Genomic DNA, 18,563 nt, shown 5'->3' with positions numbered 1-18,563 from the left:
ATTTATAGTATAAGTGTTAAGTAACATAAAATGAAAATACTCAAGAACAATACCTCAAGCACAGTACTTGGCCTAAATGTACAGTTGACAAAGAATATGTTCTATATTTAATATTCAACACTCTCTGGCTCTTAAGCCCCACTGTGTTCAACATCATACAGACATGTTTATTTCTGTGCTCCACACAATCCAGGCTACTGTAACTTTATTGGCTTCGAATGTTTCAGCCCATTAAATGGACGTCATCAGTTGTTATCAGGAGCTAACAGATAGATTTGAGGTGGTATGACCACTACATAAATAAGACGTTCACTCAGGAAACTGCAGTTCGTGTCCTGTGAAACCAGAAGTTGACCCAAAAGGTCTGATGAGCATTAAGAAGAGCGTCCTTTGTCTTGTTATAGTTTAACTTGCTTATCAGTACAATCATTTCACAAGTTATTTCCTTGTGAGGAAAAAAAAGAAGCTTTTCACCATTACTTGTAATTATAGAATTATTTATTACAAAACAGGATGACAGTTAATATAGTTTATTTACAGTATATATCATGCTATGAAATAAAAGGCAAATTAAAAGTGATAAAACAACAGCGTGGACCCTAGAGTTGTAACAAAGTTAAGGCTTAAATGCGTATAAAATGGCAATGTTTTCATTCATAAAACAATGGCAAAATGAGTATTCAAAGAAGTGTGATGCTTCAGTTACACATTATAGCAGAAAACCAAAGAGAGGGACCTCATTAATAATGTTTTCCAAAGAAAGTAATACATCCGTCTGCCAGACAGCAGAGTAGTGGTGTAACATTTTGTCTTACCACGACATGTATTCATTCGCAATCCCAAAGTGGACAAAAAAGCACTGAGTGCATGATTCAATTTAACACAATAAAGTTTGGCAAGATAAATGCATATAAATGATCATATTTTGAGGCGGTTTTGACCGTTGAAAAAACTAATTTTCTATTTTCTTTTAGTACCTACAGAAAGCAGAAGCTCTCACAGTCATTGCATCACTAAAGTTTCAATTCACTTTTGTGTGGTTTGTATGTATTTCTTTCCCCATTCATATTGAACACTTTTTAAACAGATCTTATGAGACCTACAGGATTTTAAAAAATGGACCAGATTTATTTTGCCTTGAGCATATTTTTTCTAACATTACAAAATATATGTAAAATAATATATATCCATCGATCTAACTATGAGTCACACATCCTGGTCAGGGTGTTTCTAGCAACATTGTTACAACATAACATGTTATTATGTGTGCGTTATGGCCATGTGTTGGTGAAACATTGCAAACACTGACATAAAAAGTGGCACAATATACATGAATACACATTATTTAAGCATTCACCTTTATGTTCACTTGGCCACTCAGCTAAAGGAAGTGTTTTTGTGTTGCAAAGACTTGAGTAAAGAAAGTAATGGACCATATAAAAAAAGACAAAAAGACAATGTAATCTTGTTAAAACACAAAAGGTTTAAAACGATATTCCATGTACTGTAGCTGCCCAGAGCAATACTTTTTTTTCCTTTTTCTGTGAGGTCACATAGAAAAGATATTTTTTAGGCCTTTCATTCCCAGGCCTGAAAGTGCTGAGAAGTCATCTTTGGATGTCCCCGATAATACTATCTGGTCAGCAAGAAAGGAAAGGAGGAAATACTCATTAAAAGAGCACCTCTTCACAAGATACTTGTACAATCTGGCACATTTTTGGAACCCGTTCATGGGTTCAAAGTCCATCAGAGGCGTTCAGATATCACAGAAAACGTCTCTGATGGGAGGGTAGGAGACGGGTGAGGAGCTCAGATGAGGGAGATCCGTATAGGGATGGTGGGAGAATCTGTCCTGTGCTGGGGGGAATGATGGGACACCACATGTTCCACCATTGTGTGTTTCGACATGTGTTTTATAAGATACGTCTCCTGGAAAAAAACAAGTGAAAATAACAACACTTTTAGACATCTGTTGAGATTTTAAAATGTAACTCGACATCGATTTCTTACTCACCGACGTGTACGCCCTGCCACACATGCTGCAGCAGTAGGCCTTAGCGTTCTTTATCGCGTGTGCAGACAGGTGGATCTGAAGCGAGGCAGAGTCTGAATAGGCACGGTAACAATTGGAACATTTGAAGGGCTTGTCTTTGTTGTGCTGCCTCTGGTGGGACTTCAGGGGAAAGAAACATACAGAAACTGAGTCACCTTCAAGCAGCATTGAGAAGAGTGTTGCCTCACAGTTTAAAAAGGTTGGGATCAAGAAGAAAAAAAAAAGGCAGTTGATGTTTACCTGCAGATTAGATAGCTGAGTAAAAGCTTTTTCACATCCTGGATGGGCGCATTTGTACGGCCGATCACCTGTGTGGATTCTGAAATGGGAAAAATCATGAAAATGTTACATTTTTCAAAACAGGATATTACAAAAACTTGAAGAATGAAAAACTAAGATTAAGAAATGTTCTTGCGCAAAGTTCCCAGAACAACCCAAACTAAATCAATCTCTTCCTCAAATGTACATTTCCTGTTTGTGGTTGGTTTCTAATGTGACATGTCTAACACTATATAGGGTGAAATTAGACTTTGTTTACTCAGTGACGTGTGCAGAGCAACAAAAGCTGGCCAGCAGAGAGTAAACAAAGATTACAAAGGAGTCCGTGTTTGTAGGGCACCTTCACACCCAAAGCTGCATGAAAAGTACCTGATGCAGAGGCTACGACATTTCTTAAGACCCTGCCCCAAGCACCATCATGACTCAACTTTAAATCTAACTTGCACAATTTGATTCTTCTACACTCTGCATGCTCCTCCCTAACTGACAAGGCTCTGGACACAACAACCTTAAACACCAGTTCCCCCTGCTACAACACATTTATTAATATACATTTAATAACAAAACACTAGTAGTATTTAGTGATGCAATCATTTCTGAGATTTCTTTTAACCATTTTGTTCGTGGTGCTAACAGCAATATCTTTATTTATAGGATACATTTGAATTTCTTTTCAAACCTGTCTTAAAATAGCAGTCAGGTGCCCAAATTGCCTATAACAGCTGTAATCATTCCTCCTGTTCATACGGGCCAATAAAAGATTAATTTCTAATGCTTTCCAATGTAAGTGATGGAGGACAAAACCCACAGCCCTCTTTCTGTGAAAAGATTTATTAAAAAGTGCATCAGAGGCTTATATGAGAACAAACTGTTTCAATATACATAGATAAGATACAACTTCAGGGAAATTGTTATTGTTTAAAAGAAAAATAATGAACCTATCCTTTAAACATTGTATGACACAACATACAAGCAATATCCAATTATTGAAGTAACGTTATTAGCCTACGAGTAAAATATGCCACTAATTTCTCTTTGAAAGATCACAGATAAAGGAATAGGTTTTGTATATTTGGCTTTATGAATAAATCATTTATACTAAGTTGTTTTATACAGTCAGTTCTACTGTTTATTGTACAGACACTAAAGACATTGTCTTGTTAAATGGAGCAATGGGAGACCAAACAAACTTCCTGTCTTCCCAAAAACATCTGAATACATACAGTCAAGAAAATGTGGTTTCAATGTTGTCTTTACAAAAAGTAAAGATTTTATGGCTGTTATTTTTTTCTTTTACAAAGAAGCTCATTCAAAGGGGTAAATGAGACATTGTCTTCCTCAGTTATTTCGGGATAATTCACAGATCACACTGTCCGCAGTACAAGCGTTTGTTGGAAAACTATACATAGTGAAGTACAGAATTTATTAGAGAAGAAATCATTACAAATCAAATCAAATTCAAATCAAATTTATATCACAAATAACAATTACAGGGAGATGAAAAGGTGAAGTACACATGTTTATTCTGTAATTTAGGTAAACTGACCTTTAATTTGAGGAAATACCTACTATTTGTACACTCTGTGATTTAAGGAACCTATTAAGGTGATATGAAACATGAATCATTTTGACTTGAATCATGTTTTGCTCATTAGGAAACGTTACATTATAGTGGGCTGCTCCAGCTAAGAATGTAAAATATGTTATTGTTCATCATGTCACAATAAAATGACATGAATGACGCTGTGATGAGATCTGACCTGGTGTGCTGCTGCAGATGGGAGAGCTGGCGGAAACATTTCTCGCAGTAGGAGCAGCGGTAAGGTTTGATGCCCAGGTGTATGCGCAGGTGCTGGGCCAGGTACGATGCGTTCGCAAAGGACTTAGTGCAGTGAGGACACTTGTGAGCCTTCGCCTCTGTGTGCGTTTTAGAGTGGATCTGCATGTCTGACTTGGAGAAGAAGGTCAGCGGACAAATTTTACACCTGTATGAAGAACAGAGCGACACAGAGAGAGGAAATATTCAAGGTCCGTCATTTGTAAAAATAAAAAAAAGGAAATAAGTACATTAAGTAAGTACTTCTTGAGGTACTTGAACATTACTTAAGTATTTTCTACTTTATGTGACTTTAAAGTGAAGTAAGAGGTAACAGTGTTGGGGTCTATGTGTTAGATTGCAGAGATATCTAATGAAATTAGCAGTCCAAGTGACTAGTTCTGGCCCGTGGTGTCGAGGATGAATAGTGAGCCACTGTAGCTCCAGTCTGCTCTCAGACTACAGGGAGAAGAAGTATAGCTGTCTGACTCGGGCAGACTTGGGGCTTGTCAGCATTACATCCATGATCTCTGCACCTTTTGATAGTTTCTTTTGATTGAATCCAAAGTGGCAGAAACGAGAAAAGGTAACGTTACACGGACCATACAGCCCCCAGTGCCACAGTAAACACACAGATATCTAAGCCCCACGTGAAGATTATAAGACTCACAGAGTTTCAGCCGTTCTAATGAACAGACTGATGATGTATTGTATGTAGTAGAGGTGAAATACATACCCCTATGTATTTGGAGCAGGTGGCTCAGAACTACACATTGAACCTTTAAAACTTCTACTTTAAACTTTTTACTCTATTATATTTACATCTACACTGCAGATAAATTATATTATATACAAAACATAATAGCTCATAATAATGTACTGCATAATACTAAAATATATAGCATAGTACTTTACTTTTGAAATGTATATCCTGGAGGGCTAAATATATGAAAACAATTGTGTGCCATGAGTCAGAGGCACTGCACCTTACATAACATAAAACCTCCTTTCTTACCTGTAGGTTTTTCCCTGTTTGGCAGTGATGGTGACACAGGACTGGTCGTTGCCTGAGGCGAGGATTGGGTAGGGCACCACCAAAAGAGACGACCCATTCTCTGCTTTAATCCTCTTACGCCCTCGTTCCTCCTTTGGAGGAGGACCGAGGAGTCCCACGAGACCCCCGTTGTTTTTCCCAGGATCCATTCCATGGGCACAGGCTAAGCCTGAGATGAGGTGAGGTGTGCCTAGCCGGCTGTGGCTGCTCGAGGTGGGTGTTGTGGGTGTGACGATCTCTGAGGTGTTGAGGTTGCCTGTTCTAGATGCCAGCGCCACACCTGAAGGGTGCAGAAGTGAAGACAAGGACATGCCTGAAGCAAGTTATTATCAAATAATCAATGACAAGCGCAAACACAGTCATGCAAATACAGATAAACTAGTATTATTTGACATATGGTAGGATGGTTGGTCAACACTGACAATCGGCAGGCAGGCTGTTGTTATCCTTTGCACCACTGCTTGCAAAACCACTTAAAAGTCATTTTTTATTAAATGTTTACATCATTCTTAGTATATCTCCTACACATACGTACAAGCACAGAGAAGTCCAAATTCCCCAAAATGATTTCCAGAAGTGATGATGAATGAAACCCACAAACCACAGAGATGAGCAGGACAACAATCTTTGTTTCCACAGCAACGGGGAGTAACAACTGTACAAACTGTTAAGCAACTTCTAATGCAACTTTGCACAAAAAGCTCTATTTGAATAAATTAAGTTTAAGTTTAAGTTACCTGAGACGTGGTTCGTCCTGGACGGATGGTCGATAAGTTGACGGAGGTGCCAGTCTTCCCATAATCCCCTGGCTTTTATAGCTGCCTTATCGTCCAGGTTCAAGTTTACATCCCCCAGAATACGACCTGGTAAAAAACGTGCAGGGGAATTCACATTTACAAAAATACATCTTTCACCATCCGGATCAACTTGAGTGTCATAATGCCAACCATGTCCAGTTTGTATAAAGATACTGAACAACTCATTTAGTTCATCAGAGAGCAACATAAACATTGTGTTAACATTGGCTTTACTTCCTAATTGCCTTTTCTGCTGTATGTGTAAAAATACTAATGACATGCAGCAAATGTCTTGGGTCGGATTCAAAATGGGGACATTGCGGATCACAGTCTGCAAAGCTCCTTGTATTTAGTCATGAGCTAGAGACCCCAATTACAACTAATGCGTAACTTTCTGTAGCAGACTTCTGCAACATGGCATGTGTTCAAAATCATGTTTATAAGGAATAACATTGTAAAGGTGATAACATGTATGTTATGTATGTTAAAGACGGCACTGATAGAAAGCTGAACAAACTCTGATGATGCAGGATGGATACATTTCTTACACTTCAGTAAAAAGCAGTGGAGGAATGTAACTAAGTACATTTACTCAGCTAAGTTACTCAAGTACAAATTCAAGATACTACTTGAGTATTTCCATTTTATAAAACTTTATCCCTCTACTCCACTACATTTCTCTGACAGCTGTAGTTACTAGTTCAAATCTTTCATACTCTTCCTTTCCAGTGAAAAACATGCATCTCCAAATGTTGAGATTTCGTATTTGAATTTTTGTGATATACTGAAGGATTGTGAAGTTCTTCTTTATGTGCTTAGAAAGTTATCCTTCTTTTTAAGATAAATAAACTATTTTAAAAAACTTATTAGATTTGCTGGAAAATACATCTTCACAAAATCTGAAAAAGTTTTTTTGTCGTGAAATGTTTTTCACAGGACAAGCGACGCTGCAAACATTTGATGATTTATAGAACAGTGGTGCCGGGGAACACTAGTGTGCCGTGGGAAATTATCCAACTTTTAAAAATCTGGTTTAAACTCTGACAGCACCCTCCCCCCCTCACACCGGAGCTCCGACAGCACCCTCCCCCCCTCGCACCGGAGCCCCGACAGCATACATATATATATTCCCCCAACGGAACCCTGCGTCAAGTTTTTTGTTTTTTTCTTGCCTTCTTCCCATCCCTCCTCCCGCACACACCTACAGATCGGAGGAAAGGAGAGGAGTGAACTATGCACCCCCCCCCCCCCCCCCCCCGTCGCACAAACCTCAGACAGCAACGCCCCGTCGCACAAACCTGTTTGAGAAACACTAGAGGGTATTTTGCCCAGATATGAACACAGGTGTGGCTTGAGATCTTGGCTTGGTCTTTGGTGTGCCTTGGCCACAGAAACCACTGTTATAGAATATGATGCATTGCTGTACATTAAACTACTCGACTGTATAAAAAGGAGTTAAAATTAGCATAACATTAAACATCATATATCAGGGACACTGACAGGGAACATTGTTCTGCCCTATAAATACTTTTACTTTTGATAGTTTGAGTACATTCTGCTGATAACACTCGCATACTTAAATAAGGTTTTGAATGCAGAACTATTACTTGTAGTGGAGTATTTCAGTGTGTAGTACTTTTACTTAAGTAAAGGATCTGAATCATTTTTCCACCACTGGTAAAAAGTGAGGACTGGGGATGCAGGTGAGGAGTACCTGTCACTGAGCTGGAGGCGGGGCGTGCGTGCAGGGCGATATCGGGCTGGGACGGGCTGTGGCCGTGGAGAATCGGCATCTGCTGAGCTTTTGACATACTGTGCTGGCCGCCATCCGCCTGGTTGGGGAGAGCCAGTAATGGCTGTTGGGAAAGGGCTGAGGCAGCGGGCAGATTTTGCGGTCTGATCTTCTCTGCCATCAGCTGCTCCTTGATTTTATTGATCAAGACTAGGTTATCCAGCTGACAGCCAGGAAACAACATTTGTGACAAGAGAACATCCATCAGTTCAGTCAGTGTCACTTTATGAGACGGTGGTTCCCTCTAGAGGCTGATGCAGGACATTGTATTTAAAACTTTCCTATTGAAAACGTCTCAATTAATATTAAACAAGTAGTTCTCAAACTTTTTGTCATGACTCCCTCATCACAGGTTGTGGACTTCATTTTGTTTTCCTTCTGATTATATATCAGAATAGATCGTATCCAGTATTTCACAAGAATCAAAGGTGATATGAGAGAAAAGTAAGAAAGAAACAACTATTTCCTCAGAATAACCTCGGGACCCTGTGGGGGGGGGGGGGGATCATGAACCCAAGGTTGGGAACCACTGTTTTAAAGGATTAGTTTGATATTTTGACAAATATACTTATTCTGCTGACATTTTGATGAGAAAATGTCATACCTGTACATTAACTATGTAGGTAGAGCTAGCAGCCAGTTAGCTTAGCTTAGCACAAAGACTGGAAACAGCTAGCCTGGCTGTCCAAAGTTAAACTAACTTCTAAAGCTCACTGACGTACATGTCATATCTCCTATAGATATGTGTTCATTTGTGAGCTTTAAAATGTGCTGGTCGTCAGATTTGTTACCTTTGTTTGCTGGTTGCAGCTTCAAATTTACCGAACAGACGAGAAAGTAGTTTCAATCTTCTCACCTAACTCTCGGCAATAAAACTAAAAAGTGTATTTCCCCAAATGTCAAACTATAAACCTTTTAATTGTGCATTATAACCTTTACACAGAAAATATACAGTACAATGACTTTACATCCTAAAGTAAATGTGCGCATAAATAAGTGTGAATACGAGAGTCACTCACCTGGCCGGGCATAGTGGGAGGTGGAGCCCAAAAATAGGGATTGTTAAAGCGAGGTTCAGCCATCCTGAAATACAGACACAAGGGTAATAACTGTACATTTTATGTGAAGATCTATTGTATGTGTGCAACTGTCCTCCCAAGCAGCAGCTGACTGTTTGACAGTGAGAGTTGGAGAAAACTTCTCCCAGTCTTGTGATAGTGTATTTTCAAAGACATTCTGTATGAGTTCTCCCCCTTTATCAAAAGTGCAAAAGGAGACGTGTTTGTACACAGTACTTCATCAGATAGCAGAGAGGATGTTTCTGTTGTCAAAGGAGGACGTTTAAGCGAGTGATGCAGCTTTTTCTTAAGATTACCAACCACAAGACTTCGAGATGGGCTTGCTGCCTGAGAGATAGTCTCTCACATGATTACAACGGCTAGTTAGAGAACTGTTAGAGAAAACAGAAACGTTATGTGGCTCAGATCCTAATCGGTCTCTTTCTCGACACATGGGGCCCCGACAGGTTAGCAGTCTGATGGGAAACAGGAGAGCACAGTCTCCCTTCAAAGTACAGCGAGACCTGAATGACGTAGTCAAAAGCTGAGAGGTCAGTAATCCAACTGAATATAATGAACATGGAATAACTAAAATGAGGAGGCTGCACACACACACATTGATTTGTAAGTGACAGTAGTTTTTTTTTTAATGGAAAAATAAAAGCATGACATATTCTCTTTTGAATGAGAATATTTGACCTCTATGGGCATTGAAGCACAATGCTTTTGTATACTTTGTTTGACTAGATGGACAGAAACCGTCTAATTTCTTAGAGAGAGCTGCTCGCTTGCTGAAGTTTTGATCTGAAGGCTTTTCTTTCCATCGCTTCTCTTTTCAACCTCGTATGAAGTTTCTTTTTAAAAACATTTTGCATTGCGTGCTTTGGCACACTTCACCATTCCTAAGTCTGTTTGGCTTAGCAGAGGCATAACACAGTCCATATCCGTGAGCCAAGAGAAACAAAAACGATACGTTCAGGGGTACGAGCGTACAGTAAACCCCACAAAATATTTCTCTAATGATGCCAGTGGGGATCAGTTTCACTTCCTGGAGGCTTTCTGCCTCGAGCGAGCAGGCTCAGGAGCTTGACGGCATTTTTGTGTCACTTTTTTAAATGACATGCTTCACGCAGATAAAAATGAATGGCCGTGAGGTACTCTGTATGATTTACAGTTCCTGTGTATTGCTGTACATTCATAGAGTAAGATGGTTTACTTAAGGCCTTACTCAACCTGTAGAGTCAGGTCTAGACTGCATTGCTTTTGGATTTACTACTTACTTGTGCCAGAATAGTGTTATGTTTTTTGCATAAATGCAGCCGAGCTTTTAATAAGCCTAAATATTCATCCCTGCATGTAACAGGGTTTGAAATATTTCCAGCAGGTAGGAAAATGACTTGTACATCCAGTATTTCTGATGCAGGTACATTAGAGCTCTTTAGGGCTGCAAATAACAGTTATTTATATTGTCCATTAATCTGCAGAGTACTTTCTTGATCAATAAGTTATTTGTTTTGACAATACAATGTGAGAAAATGTTGAAAAATGGTATATATCATTTCCAAGGGCCCAAAGTAATGTATTCAAATGTCTTGCTTTGTCTAAAACCCCTAAAAAAAATTCAGATCATAAAGAAAAGCGTCACAAGAAAAGAGTATTTGGGATTCTTGCTGGAAAATGGACTGAAAATATGAATTCATTATCAGCACAGTTTCCAATTGATTTTCTATGGATTGACTCTATTGCTCTTTCATCTCTCGACACATCTTTTGAATCAGTATATCAAAGTTTTGTTCCTTGTTTTTATCATTACAAAGTTATTTATCTGGTGCGCTGTGGAAGTAATGCAAGGCTACCGTCGAAGAAGTCACCCGTTGTAATTAATAATAATTAATACATCATTTACTAACGTTTTATAGATCACTTAAGCCATTTGGGAAAGCTTTGTGAAAAATATTTTGGACTAAAATCCATCCACTTACAGTATAAACATACAACTTCAGACCTCATCAAAATCCACAAGTTAATTAATGCATTACCAACATGTTTAACTGCACTATTAACTGACTTGAAAGATAAGTCAGAGGCAATCCAAAATATCTTATAATTGATCTATCAAGCATTAGCAAAGTATTTATTAACCAATAAAACAATTTATAAACCCACATAAAGGATATTAGAAAGTGATATTTAGACCTAGCTACATGCTGTTAATTCTGCAATAACTGTTGGTTTTATTAAAATAGTAGAGGAATCTATAGCTATGCTCTTAGTGTAGGTGCTATAATAACCCTACAGATAGTCAGTAGTCAAGTGTTACCACAAAGACGTGCATGAAGCACGTCTTTTGCACACAGAAAACTATTTTTGAATCTCAATATTTCAGCTTCAGTGTAATACAACTGAAAACGTATGATTACTGTTAGATCACCTCTAGATTGAAATACAGGTCAATCTCTGAAACTAAAGTTAGGGTTAACTTTTGGTCCGTTTTTTGTACATGCTGTGCTGGATTAAGCACGAGAAACAGAATGTGATGTTTGAATCTTAAAACCTGAGCAGCTTGAAACGAGAGCAGCTCCTCCAGAGAGAAACGATCCTGCGCAGCGCCTCGCTCTGTCCGCCGCCTCTCCCACATTCTCAGACAGTTTATTAAAAAATTTCAGACAAAAGGAAAACAAAAATGGCAGCCCTGTCTTATTTTTATAAGCACTGGACGCCATATTCTGCAGATCCAAATATTATAAGGAGATAATTCTCCAGATGTAGGCCTATTTAAGCGCTCTTGCGATGCGTCGGCTTGTGGCGTATTTGCATTAAGCGTACGAATGATTGTTTACTTTGATTTGCAGGTTTGAATAGCCCGGCTTGAGGAGGAGGAAAAAAAAAAAAGCCTGACACTTCCTACAACAATCATCATGCCTTTGCCTGAATGCTCTGCAGCTGCTGAGCCATAAACCCCAATGTCGACGTTAATACCGCGCGTAGTGAAAGCTGTTATTTGCACGACAGAAGACAAATAAATCTGTCTTTATCATCTCTGCGCTGCAAATGCTCTTTTTTTAAATACAACTTTTGCACGACTTAAACAGATACGGTGACGAAGCGACACAAGGAGAGCTTGTGTGCGAGAGAAAAGAGCAAAAAAAGAGGCAGAGAATTTGCATCGAGCGGCTAACGTACCTGAACCAGCGAGGGAAGAAATATTTTATAAAGGATTAGACTCTTCTTTCTGCTTGCTCTCAGTCGGACTTCAAACCTTCCGGGTCGCCTGCTGTTCACTTCTGGGTGCTGCAGGCGTCTAACAACACTGAGCTGAAACTGATTTCTTTTAACCCATTTTCTGGTTTCTAATTTAAACGGTGGGGTTTTTTTTTTTGTTGCAGATGTTGTGGACGCGTTAGATAAAACCGTGCACATGCGTGGGAAGTTCATATTTAACATAGTTTTCCTGTATAATGATGATGATGATGATGATCATAATAATAATACATTGTATTTATATAGCACATTTAATACATAAAATGCAGCTCAAAGTGCGTCACAGAGAAGAAAAAAAAGCCAAAACAATCAGAAAAAAAAACCCAATACATAAAGGCACAGTGACAGTTATTGAGGCTGACTTTCACTTGTGCATCATCAATAACAGTCTTAAATAAACACAGATAAGGCTGCTGTACTAGAGACAGAGCTCTAGTATTATCAGTGCATAATAAGGTTGCATCTTTTTTTTAAGCTCTGTATAAAAGTCGTCTGTCTGTCTGTCCCAGGTCATGGAGAGTAGACTAAATATGAAGTGTAATCCGCTCAGCAGCAGCATGACAGGCTTCTAATATGCTCTGTGCTTAGCTCAGCAGGAGATGGCACTGCTGCCACAAGCTGGAGAGGTACAGCTAGTGGAGATCATGTTGCCTCATGGCTGTGTGAGGAGATATAGATAATGAGTAATCACTCTACATGTGAAAATGAGACATTAACACACTTGGTGGTGCTCAATGTAAAACAAAGAAAACATCTTATTGTGTAGGTAGGCACTGAGATTTTCTTATATTCAAAATAATTGGATTAAACACCCAATTGCCAATTTTCTATTTTATAGGCTTTAGTTTGTGATGCTGCTGATAACAGTTTGTCCACCCCATTTGTATCAATAAGGATGCACAAAATATAAGAAAAACACCATTGTGTAGCTTTTTCAAATTATTAAACATGTTTGCTGACTAATAGTTTATAGTAAACGCTTTGCAAGTTACCAAAATGCATCACCAAAAACGCTCGCCTCTAAAATTCAGATAAAGTTGAATCAACAGCTCTTTAAACAAGGTCATTACAGGTTATTAAAACCCCCTCCCGGAAAAGCTTAGTCTGCTCCGATTGGCTTGTGAGAAAAATATGTTGCACCGTCGCAAAAGTAGTTCTCAAACTGTGGGTGGAGATACTCAGATGGGGGGCAGTATATTCTAACATGACATAGGAAGGGGAGCCAAATCTGAATGGCTTGTTGCCCACAAAACCCTGACTGGGTTCTTATTTCACAGTTTATGGGTTGATGGGCACTCCAGATACCTGAATGGATTGCCACAAACACTGAAGAAGTGATTCATGATATTCCCCTTTAAAATGAAGAATCTGCCTATAAACTGCAAACTGACAGTACATTTAAAAATGTACCTATAAGGCTACATTTAGTCCTGACCCTGCACACATGGCTGCTTTTTCCCTTGAATCATCTTTGCCATACATGGTGTTTGCACATGCAAAGTAACACATTCAAATGTATGTTTACATATTCAGAGGAGATGCAAAACTCCACAGGACTCCATCTCATATCTTTGACTGAGGATACAAATGAGGATACTTAGACAGGTAGATTGATCTATGGATATATTACATACACTAAAACTCAATACAAGCAGTTCACATTCACTCTGTTAAATTGTATGTATTAGATGTTGAATATCTCTCCATTGACCCCGTGTATTAATAAAAGGGGCAGTGCATTTACAAAACTAAATGTTCTGCTGCAGCTTCGCACAAGTTTTTACTTGATCAGATGAAGCAATTGTCTAGACTTTCAAAAAACGGAACGAAAAACCTCTTCCTGCTGCACATATTTTTTGGCAAAAACAACAATAAAACGTGGTTTACAAACCTTTTATTTTCATCAGTAGAACACTTGTAGACATCTGTATGAGCCTCCTGTTTTCGAAAAGCAGTCTCATGACCAGGTGAAGTTAGTAGCTTTTCAAGATATTTTGATCCTATCACACGATCTTCCTCTTCCTTCAATCTTGATCTCGGAAACGCCACAAGGTCCTTTTGGTGTTTGTTCTGGGGATTTTGATCCATCTTGCCACACTTATCAAGAAGGAACTTTTAAACTCAGCTTTGAAGCCAGCATGGATGAGAAGGGCTTGGAAAATTACAATTTCATGACAAATTATGACTAAAGAAGATCATGTGATGCGATCAAAAGCTCCAGAATGGCTACTGACCTTATTGCTGGGGTTTTGGCAACTGCTGTTTTCAAGGTCGAGTGTGAACTTTTAGTCACGGCCTGAATGTAATGTTTCAAAGCCTTCAAATGGGAAAGAACATGTTAACTTTTTACGTTTCGCGCATCTGATTCCATCTTCGAGTGTTTCAAACCAGTTTTTTTCTCCAAGCTCAGGTTTGAACGCAAGGTACAGCTACATTCAAATGTCTTGTGACCTGACATTTAATCGGAGAACACACAATGACACAGTTTCATCTTATATACATAATGCACGATGTGACTCCCTTTTCTTCCTCTCTTTGGTTAAACATGACCACCCTATCTGTCCAAACTGTGGAAACTAAAGCGCTGATCATCTCTCGTGATTCATAAATATTGGGGAACAGCATTTTAATAGGGTCTACGGTTAAAATTTATAATTTAAAAGCATGAATGAATCATTTTATTAAGTGTTATGTGATCTACAGTCTAATCCCGCATTATGAAACACCCTGCATGTGTGTATCTGCTGTAACCTTTGAAATAACACACTGTAGTTTGAACAAGGTGGGTGTAACACAGGAATGTTTGCACATTCGCAGTGAAAATGAAATGTCTTTTATCCAGTGTACCCTTCACTGATGTCAACAAGTTTGTTTTGACACACACACACAAATACATTGACAAACGCAGGCATTCACTTTGCATCCCTCACTGTTAGTCAGCTAGTTGTTGGACAGGTTTTCTTGTCTGTACAAACAGTGCCACACCCTCTGAGACACACATGTTCTCTCACCTCCACACAGGCCAGGTGCAGCAGGGAGCAAAGGAGGAGGGGAGGGGGGGAGGAGGGGGTCATTATCCCCATGAGGGCGGAGCAAAAGGGGGAGGTGAAGAGAACGGATGAAACATTTGAAGCTCATATTGACATGCTGCTATGAAGGCTCCTGTGAGTCCAGGTAAGAACTAATGAACTTCACTGCAGTTTTTGATTTAGACTCATAGCTCTGTTACATGTAGTTTGAATTATTATACTGTAAACATGTGACAAGAGATAAAGGCTTAGTTTTAACAGGTTGAATCAGTCTGACGTTACAGTATAATGGTCTTATTTACAGTCAGGTCACAGCAATAGAGTCTGTCTGTCAATTTGCAAGTGTTCACATTACTAAGGAGTTTCCTAGCAGGGGTTAATTCATTGCTGGTGTTAAACATCACGTTTTGAAGCTAGTTAAAATGTATTGACAGCAGAGGACAGTAGAACTTATTGTTGTATGACTGTAACTGTAAACAGCTGTCGGGTCCAGGGTTCATAACTAATGTAAACAACAAAAATATTGATCTGCAAACACGTGGCAGAAAGATTCACCGACAGTGGAATGATCATGTACATACATTACATGCTGATTAACATTGTTGGGACGTTTACTGACAGCAGAGTACCTGGAATTCCTGAGCTCCTCAACCCCCCGAGGCAGAATGAAAATCAGGTTTCTGTTACATTGACAATGCGTGTTTGTGTTGTCTTGTTGCAGCCATGGATGGCGTGTTAGAAGGAGCGGCGGTGTTGTGTGTGTGTAAGCTGGCCTGCAGTCTCCTCTCCCTGCCATCATTGGCTGCCTCCTGCAGTCTCGTCAGCTTCTGCTGCTGCTGCCTCCTGGTCTTCACCGACTTCCTGGTCACAGGTGAGCATCAGCACATGAGCGAGTCGTGCTCTGGTCCACAGGATCCCAGTCTAACGTACCCCCGCAGCCGTATCAGATGAGCTCAAGAGCTTCACTAACACCACCTGTAATGTTCCAAAAGACTTTAAATGGGATGTTATTTCACACTATTAAAATATTGAAAAAAGGATATTGTTCCACTATTTTTTTCATTCAGACATTAGAGCTGAAACAATTAGTTGAGACATTTCCTCGCTTCAGCTTCTCAAATGTGATGACTTGCTAGTTTCCTTTGTCTTGTGTAATAATACACTTAAGTATTAATATTTTTATATTATTATTATTGTCTTGTTTCTTATCTTGTTTCATTTTTATTTATAATTGTTTTTCCTTTGCTTTCTTGACTCATTTCCACTATAGGGGATCAATAAAGTCATTATCTTATCTTCAGTATTGACTGGACAAAACAAGCAATTTAAAGATTTCACTTTAGTTTTAAGTGAATTGTGATGGGCTTGATGCTATTTGTCACCGTTTTCGAACATTTCATAGACCAAATGATTATTCGATTAATTGATAATGAAAAGAATCTTTTCAGTGAAGTAGGAGACATCTTGTGTCCAGTAGTTAAACTTTTCAAAGGAGCGATATTTGCATATTCATAGAGTCTGGATTTTACAAAGAGGGAGAAGGAGTGAATTACATTTTTAGAAAATTACACATCAGACACAAATAAATATCACAAGCAGATGTCTTAAAAGATGTCTAGAGAGGATCTTTCATTATTATTATTTTCAAATGATGTGAGCTGCTCCACCATCATTCTACATAATGCTCTAAAGCATCCAGTCCCCTTTCTCACTAACTTTGTTATCTTTTTTCTCCCACAGTTTTTCTAAGTTTCCTTTGCATCTTTGAGTCCTGGCTCACTGAGCTGACCCCGCTAGGCGATGTCATCGCCCTGCGCTACCTGATCTTTCTCAGCCACACATACGGTGCGGTGTTGCTCCTGATCACACCTCTGATTGCTGTGGAGATTCTGACCAGACTGCTGTGGCCTTACTGCGTTGTCGTTGGCAGGACAGCGAGTGTAACAGTGGGCTCTGATGGACATTGTAATGTTGGCGAGGTAACTGTGGACGAGGAGGAAAGCAAAGACAACAAGGACATAGAAAAGAGGTTGTCTCAAGTTGTCAGCTACCTCTGCTGCCTGTCAGTGTGGGTCACCGTTGCCCTCAATGTCAGGTGGCGATGGAAGCGGGAGGAAGTGTGGGTTGCTGCCTGTTTGCACACAACCAACTCCCTCATCAGATGTTTGCCCAACCTATTCAGCCCCATGCCCAGCATTGTGAATCCCTGCTGGGGCATGGCCTTCCTCTCTTTCCTCCTGTTCTTCCTGACCACGAGCCTGGGCCTGCACAGACGAGACCGGGACCCTGCACAGACACACAGAGAGAAACATGGAGTTAACAACAACGGTTACAGTTTCTGGCAAGAACTCGTTCCAGCGCCGTCTGCGTCCTCCAAGCCTGTGAACCCTGGGATGTCTGAGTCAGAGCCAGCACAGTGTGTTGACCCAGAGAAAACAGAGAGCAGCTGCACTGTTCACAGAGCGTATTCCTGGAACAGCGTGCAGATGTCGGCGCATCACCATGGAGACTTTGTCCTCATCTCCCCTGAATGTTTGTCTGCAGAGAGAGGACAGGAGCACGAAAGGACAAAGAGAGGTATTCCTCGTACATATATCACGGAGGAGCATGTGGACTCAAAAAAAAGGAGCCATAGTGAGTGGCGACAGGGGGGTTTTCCCCGCCCAGGGGTGAATGTAATGATAGGGTTGGTGGGTGTGCTCTCCATCTTTGTGCTGCCTCTAAACCTCAGTGTGAACATTCTTCTGATCAGGACTATAGAGACTCTGCTGGAGCTGTGTATCACATATTTAGTTTCATCTGCCGCAAACACAAGCAACGCATCCACCTCTCACAATGAAACACTTGTATGAAGCCAGACGGGTGAGAAGCAAAAGTAGATGCTGATTGGACGCTATTTGCAACAGGATCACCTGATTAATATTGTATGTGTGCAGACAGCAGGTCTACCTGTCAACAGCAGTTTGAATAGAGTGTAAATAAGCATTTCTGAGCAGCTATTCACATGTGAGGAATAATATGTGGAAACGTGGTGAAATGTGCTGAGGAGGCAGGTTGAGGCATGCTTGCAGTAGGACACTAAAGCAGAGTAAAACAGACGGCTGGAAGGCCTGTTTTTATTGTTCAGAGCCTTAAGATCTGCAGCGAGTTGTCATTACTCAATGGGTTATAGAATGAGCCTCTTCAGCGTGAAGAGTAATCCAGGGGCAAATGGTTTTCTGAAGTAAGATAACACATAAACCCTGCATACATGTGTAAATAAATACTTTTCTTTGTAATTTTGTCTCTGTTTTTAAATCAGCTGGTGTTAAAGGATTATACGACTCCTCAGAGGAGAAAAGTACATCTAGTCAAGTACTGTAGTTAAGAACAATTTTGAGGTACTTGTATTTCTGCTCCAGTATATTTCAGATGGATATGTTCT

The 18,563-nt window shown here is 39.8% G+C and overlaps 2 protein-coding genes across 5 annotated transcripts; one reads left to right on the top strand and one right to left on the bottom strand.

The window, feature by feature from the left end:
• Nucleotides 1–514: 514 nt before the first annotated feature.
• Nucleotides 515–12,165, bottom strand: znf362a (zinc finger protein 362a). 3 transcript variants are annotated; one of them, XM_029432032.1, is made up of 9 exons: nt 12,033–12,165; nt 8,811–8,874; nt 7,714–7,954; nt 5,940–6,065; nt 5,164–5,515; nt 4,093–4,317; nt 2,294–2,372; nt 2,015–2,173; nt 515–1,929 (listed from the first exon to the last, which is right to left on the bottom strand). In XM_029432032.1, exons 2-9 carry the CDS (start codon nt 8,871–8,873, stop codon nt 1,810–1,812), a joined length of 1,365 nt encoding a protein of 454 aa, XP_029287892.1. In that variant the 5' UTR covers nt 8,874; nt 12,033–12,165; the 3' UTR covers nt 515–1,809. The 3 variants fall into 3 exon arrangements, with proteins under 3 accessions (XP_029287892.1, XP_029287893.1, XP_029287895.1); XM_029432033.1 differs by having other exon boundaries at nt 5,164–5,482; XM_029432035.1 differs by having other exon boundaries at nt 7,714–7,921.
• On the top strand, nt 9,333–18,339 carry LOC115008433 (uncharacterized). 2 transcript variants are annotated; one of them, XM_029432037.1, is made up of 3 exons: nt 9,333–9,400; nt 15,861–16,010; nt 16,880–18,339. In XM_029432037.1, exons 2-3 carry the CDS (start codon nt 15,863–15,865, stop codon nt 17,989–17,991), a joined length of 1,260 nt encoding a protein of 419 aa, XP_029287897.1. In that variant the 5' UTR covers nt 9,333–9,400; nt 15,861–15,862; the 3' UTR covers nt 17,992–18,339. The 2 variants fall into 2 exon arrangements, with proteins under 2 accessions (XP_029287897.1, XP_029287896.1); XM_029432036.1 differs by lacking the exon at nt 9,333–9,400 and adding an exon at nt 15,211–15,284.
• The last annotated feature ends 224 nt before the right edge of the window (nt 18,340–18,563 follow it).

Source organism: Cottoperca gobio, chromosome 5, assembly GCF_900634415.1.
Source record: "Cottoperca gobio chromosome 5, fCotGob3.1, whole genome shotgun sequence".
In the NCBI taxonomy this organism is placed as follows: domain Eukaryota; kingdom Metazoa; phylum Chordata; class Actinopteri; order Perciformes; family Bovichtidae; genus Cottoperca; species Cottoperca gobio.
This window is presented reverse-complemented; position numbering and strand designations above follow the sequence as displayed.

What these genes read in the sequence shown, in the direction of transcription:
- LOC115008433 (XM_029432036.1), top strand. Translation starts at nt 15,263, where the DNA reads ATGAAGGCTCCTGTGAGTCCAG. An exon ending in GAAGGCTCCTGTGAGTCCAG is followed by an intron (nt 15,285 to 15,860) that starts GTAAGAACTAAT and finishes GTCTTGTTGCAG; the next exon opens with CCATGGATGGCGTGTTAGAA. An exon ending in CACCGACTTCCTGGTCACAG is followed by an intron (nt 16,011 to 16,879) that starts GTGAGCATCAGC and finishes TTTCTCCCACAG; the next exon opens with TTTTTCTAAGTTTCCTTTGC.
- znf362a (XM_029432032.1), bottom strand. Translation starts at nt 8,873, where the DNA reads ATGGCTGAACCTCGCTTTAACAATCCCTATTTTTGGGCTCCACCTCCC. An exon ending in CTCCCACTATGCCCGGCCAG is followed by an intron (nt 7,955 to 8,810) that starts GTGAGTGACTCT and finishes CCTGGCTGTCAG; the next exon opens with CTGGATAACCTAGTCTTGAT. An exon ending in CAGGACGAACCACGTCTCAG is followed by an intron (nt 5,516 to 5,939) that starts GTAACTTAAACT and finishes AACTTGCTTCAG; the next exon opens with GCATGTCCTTGTCTTCACTT.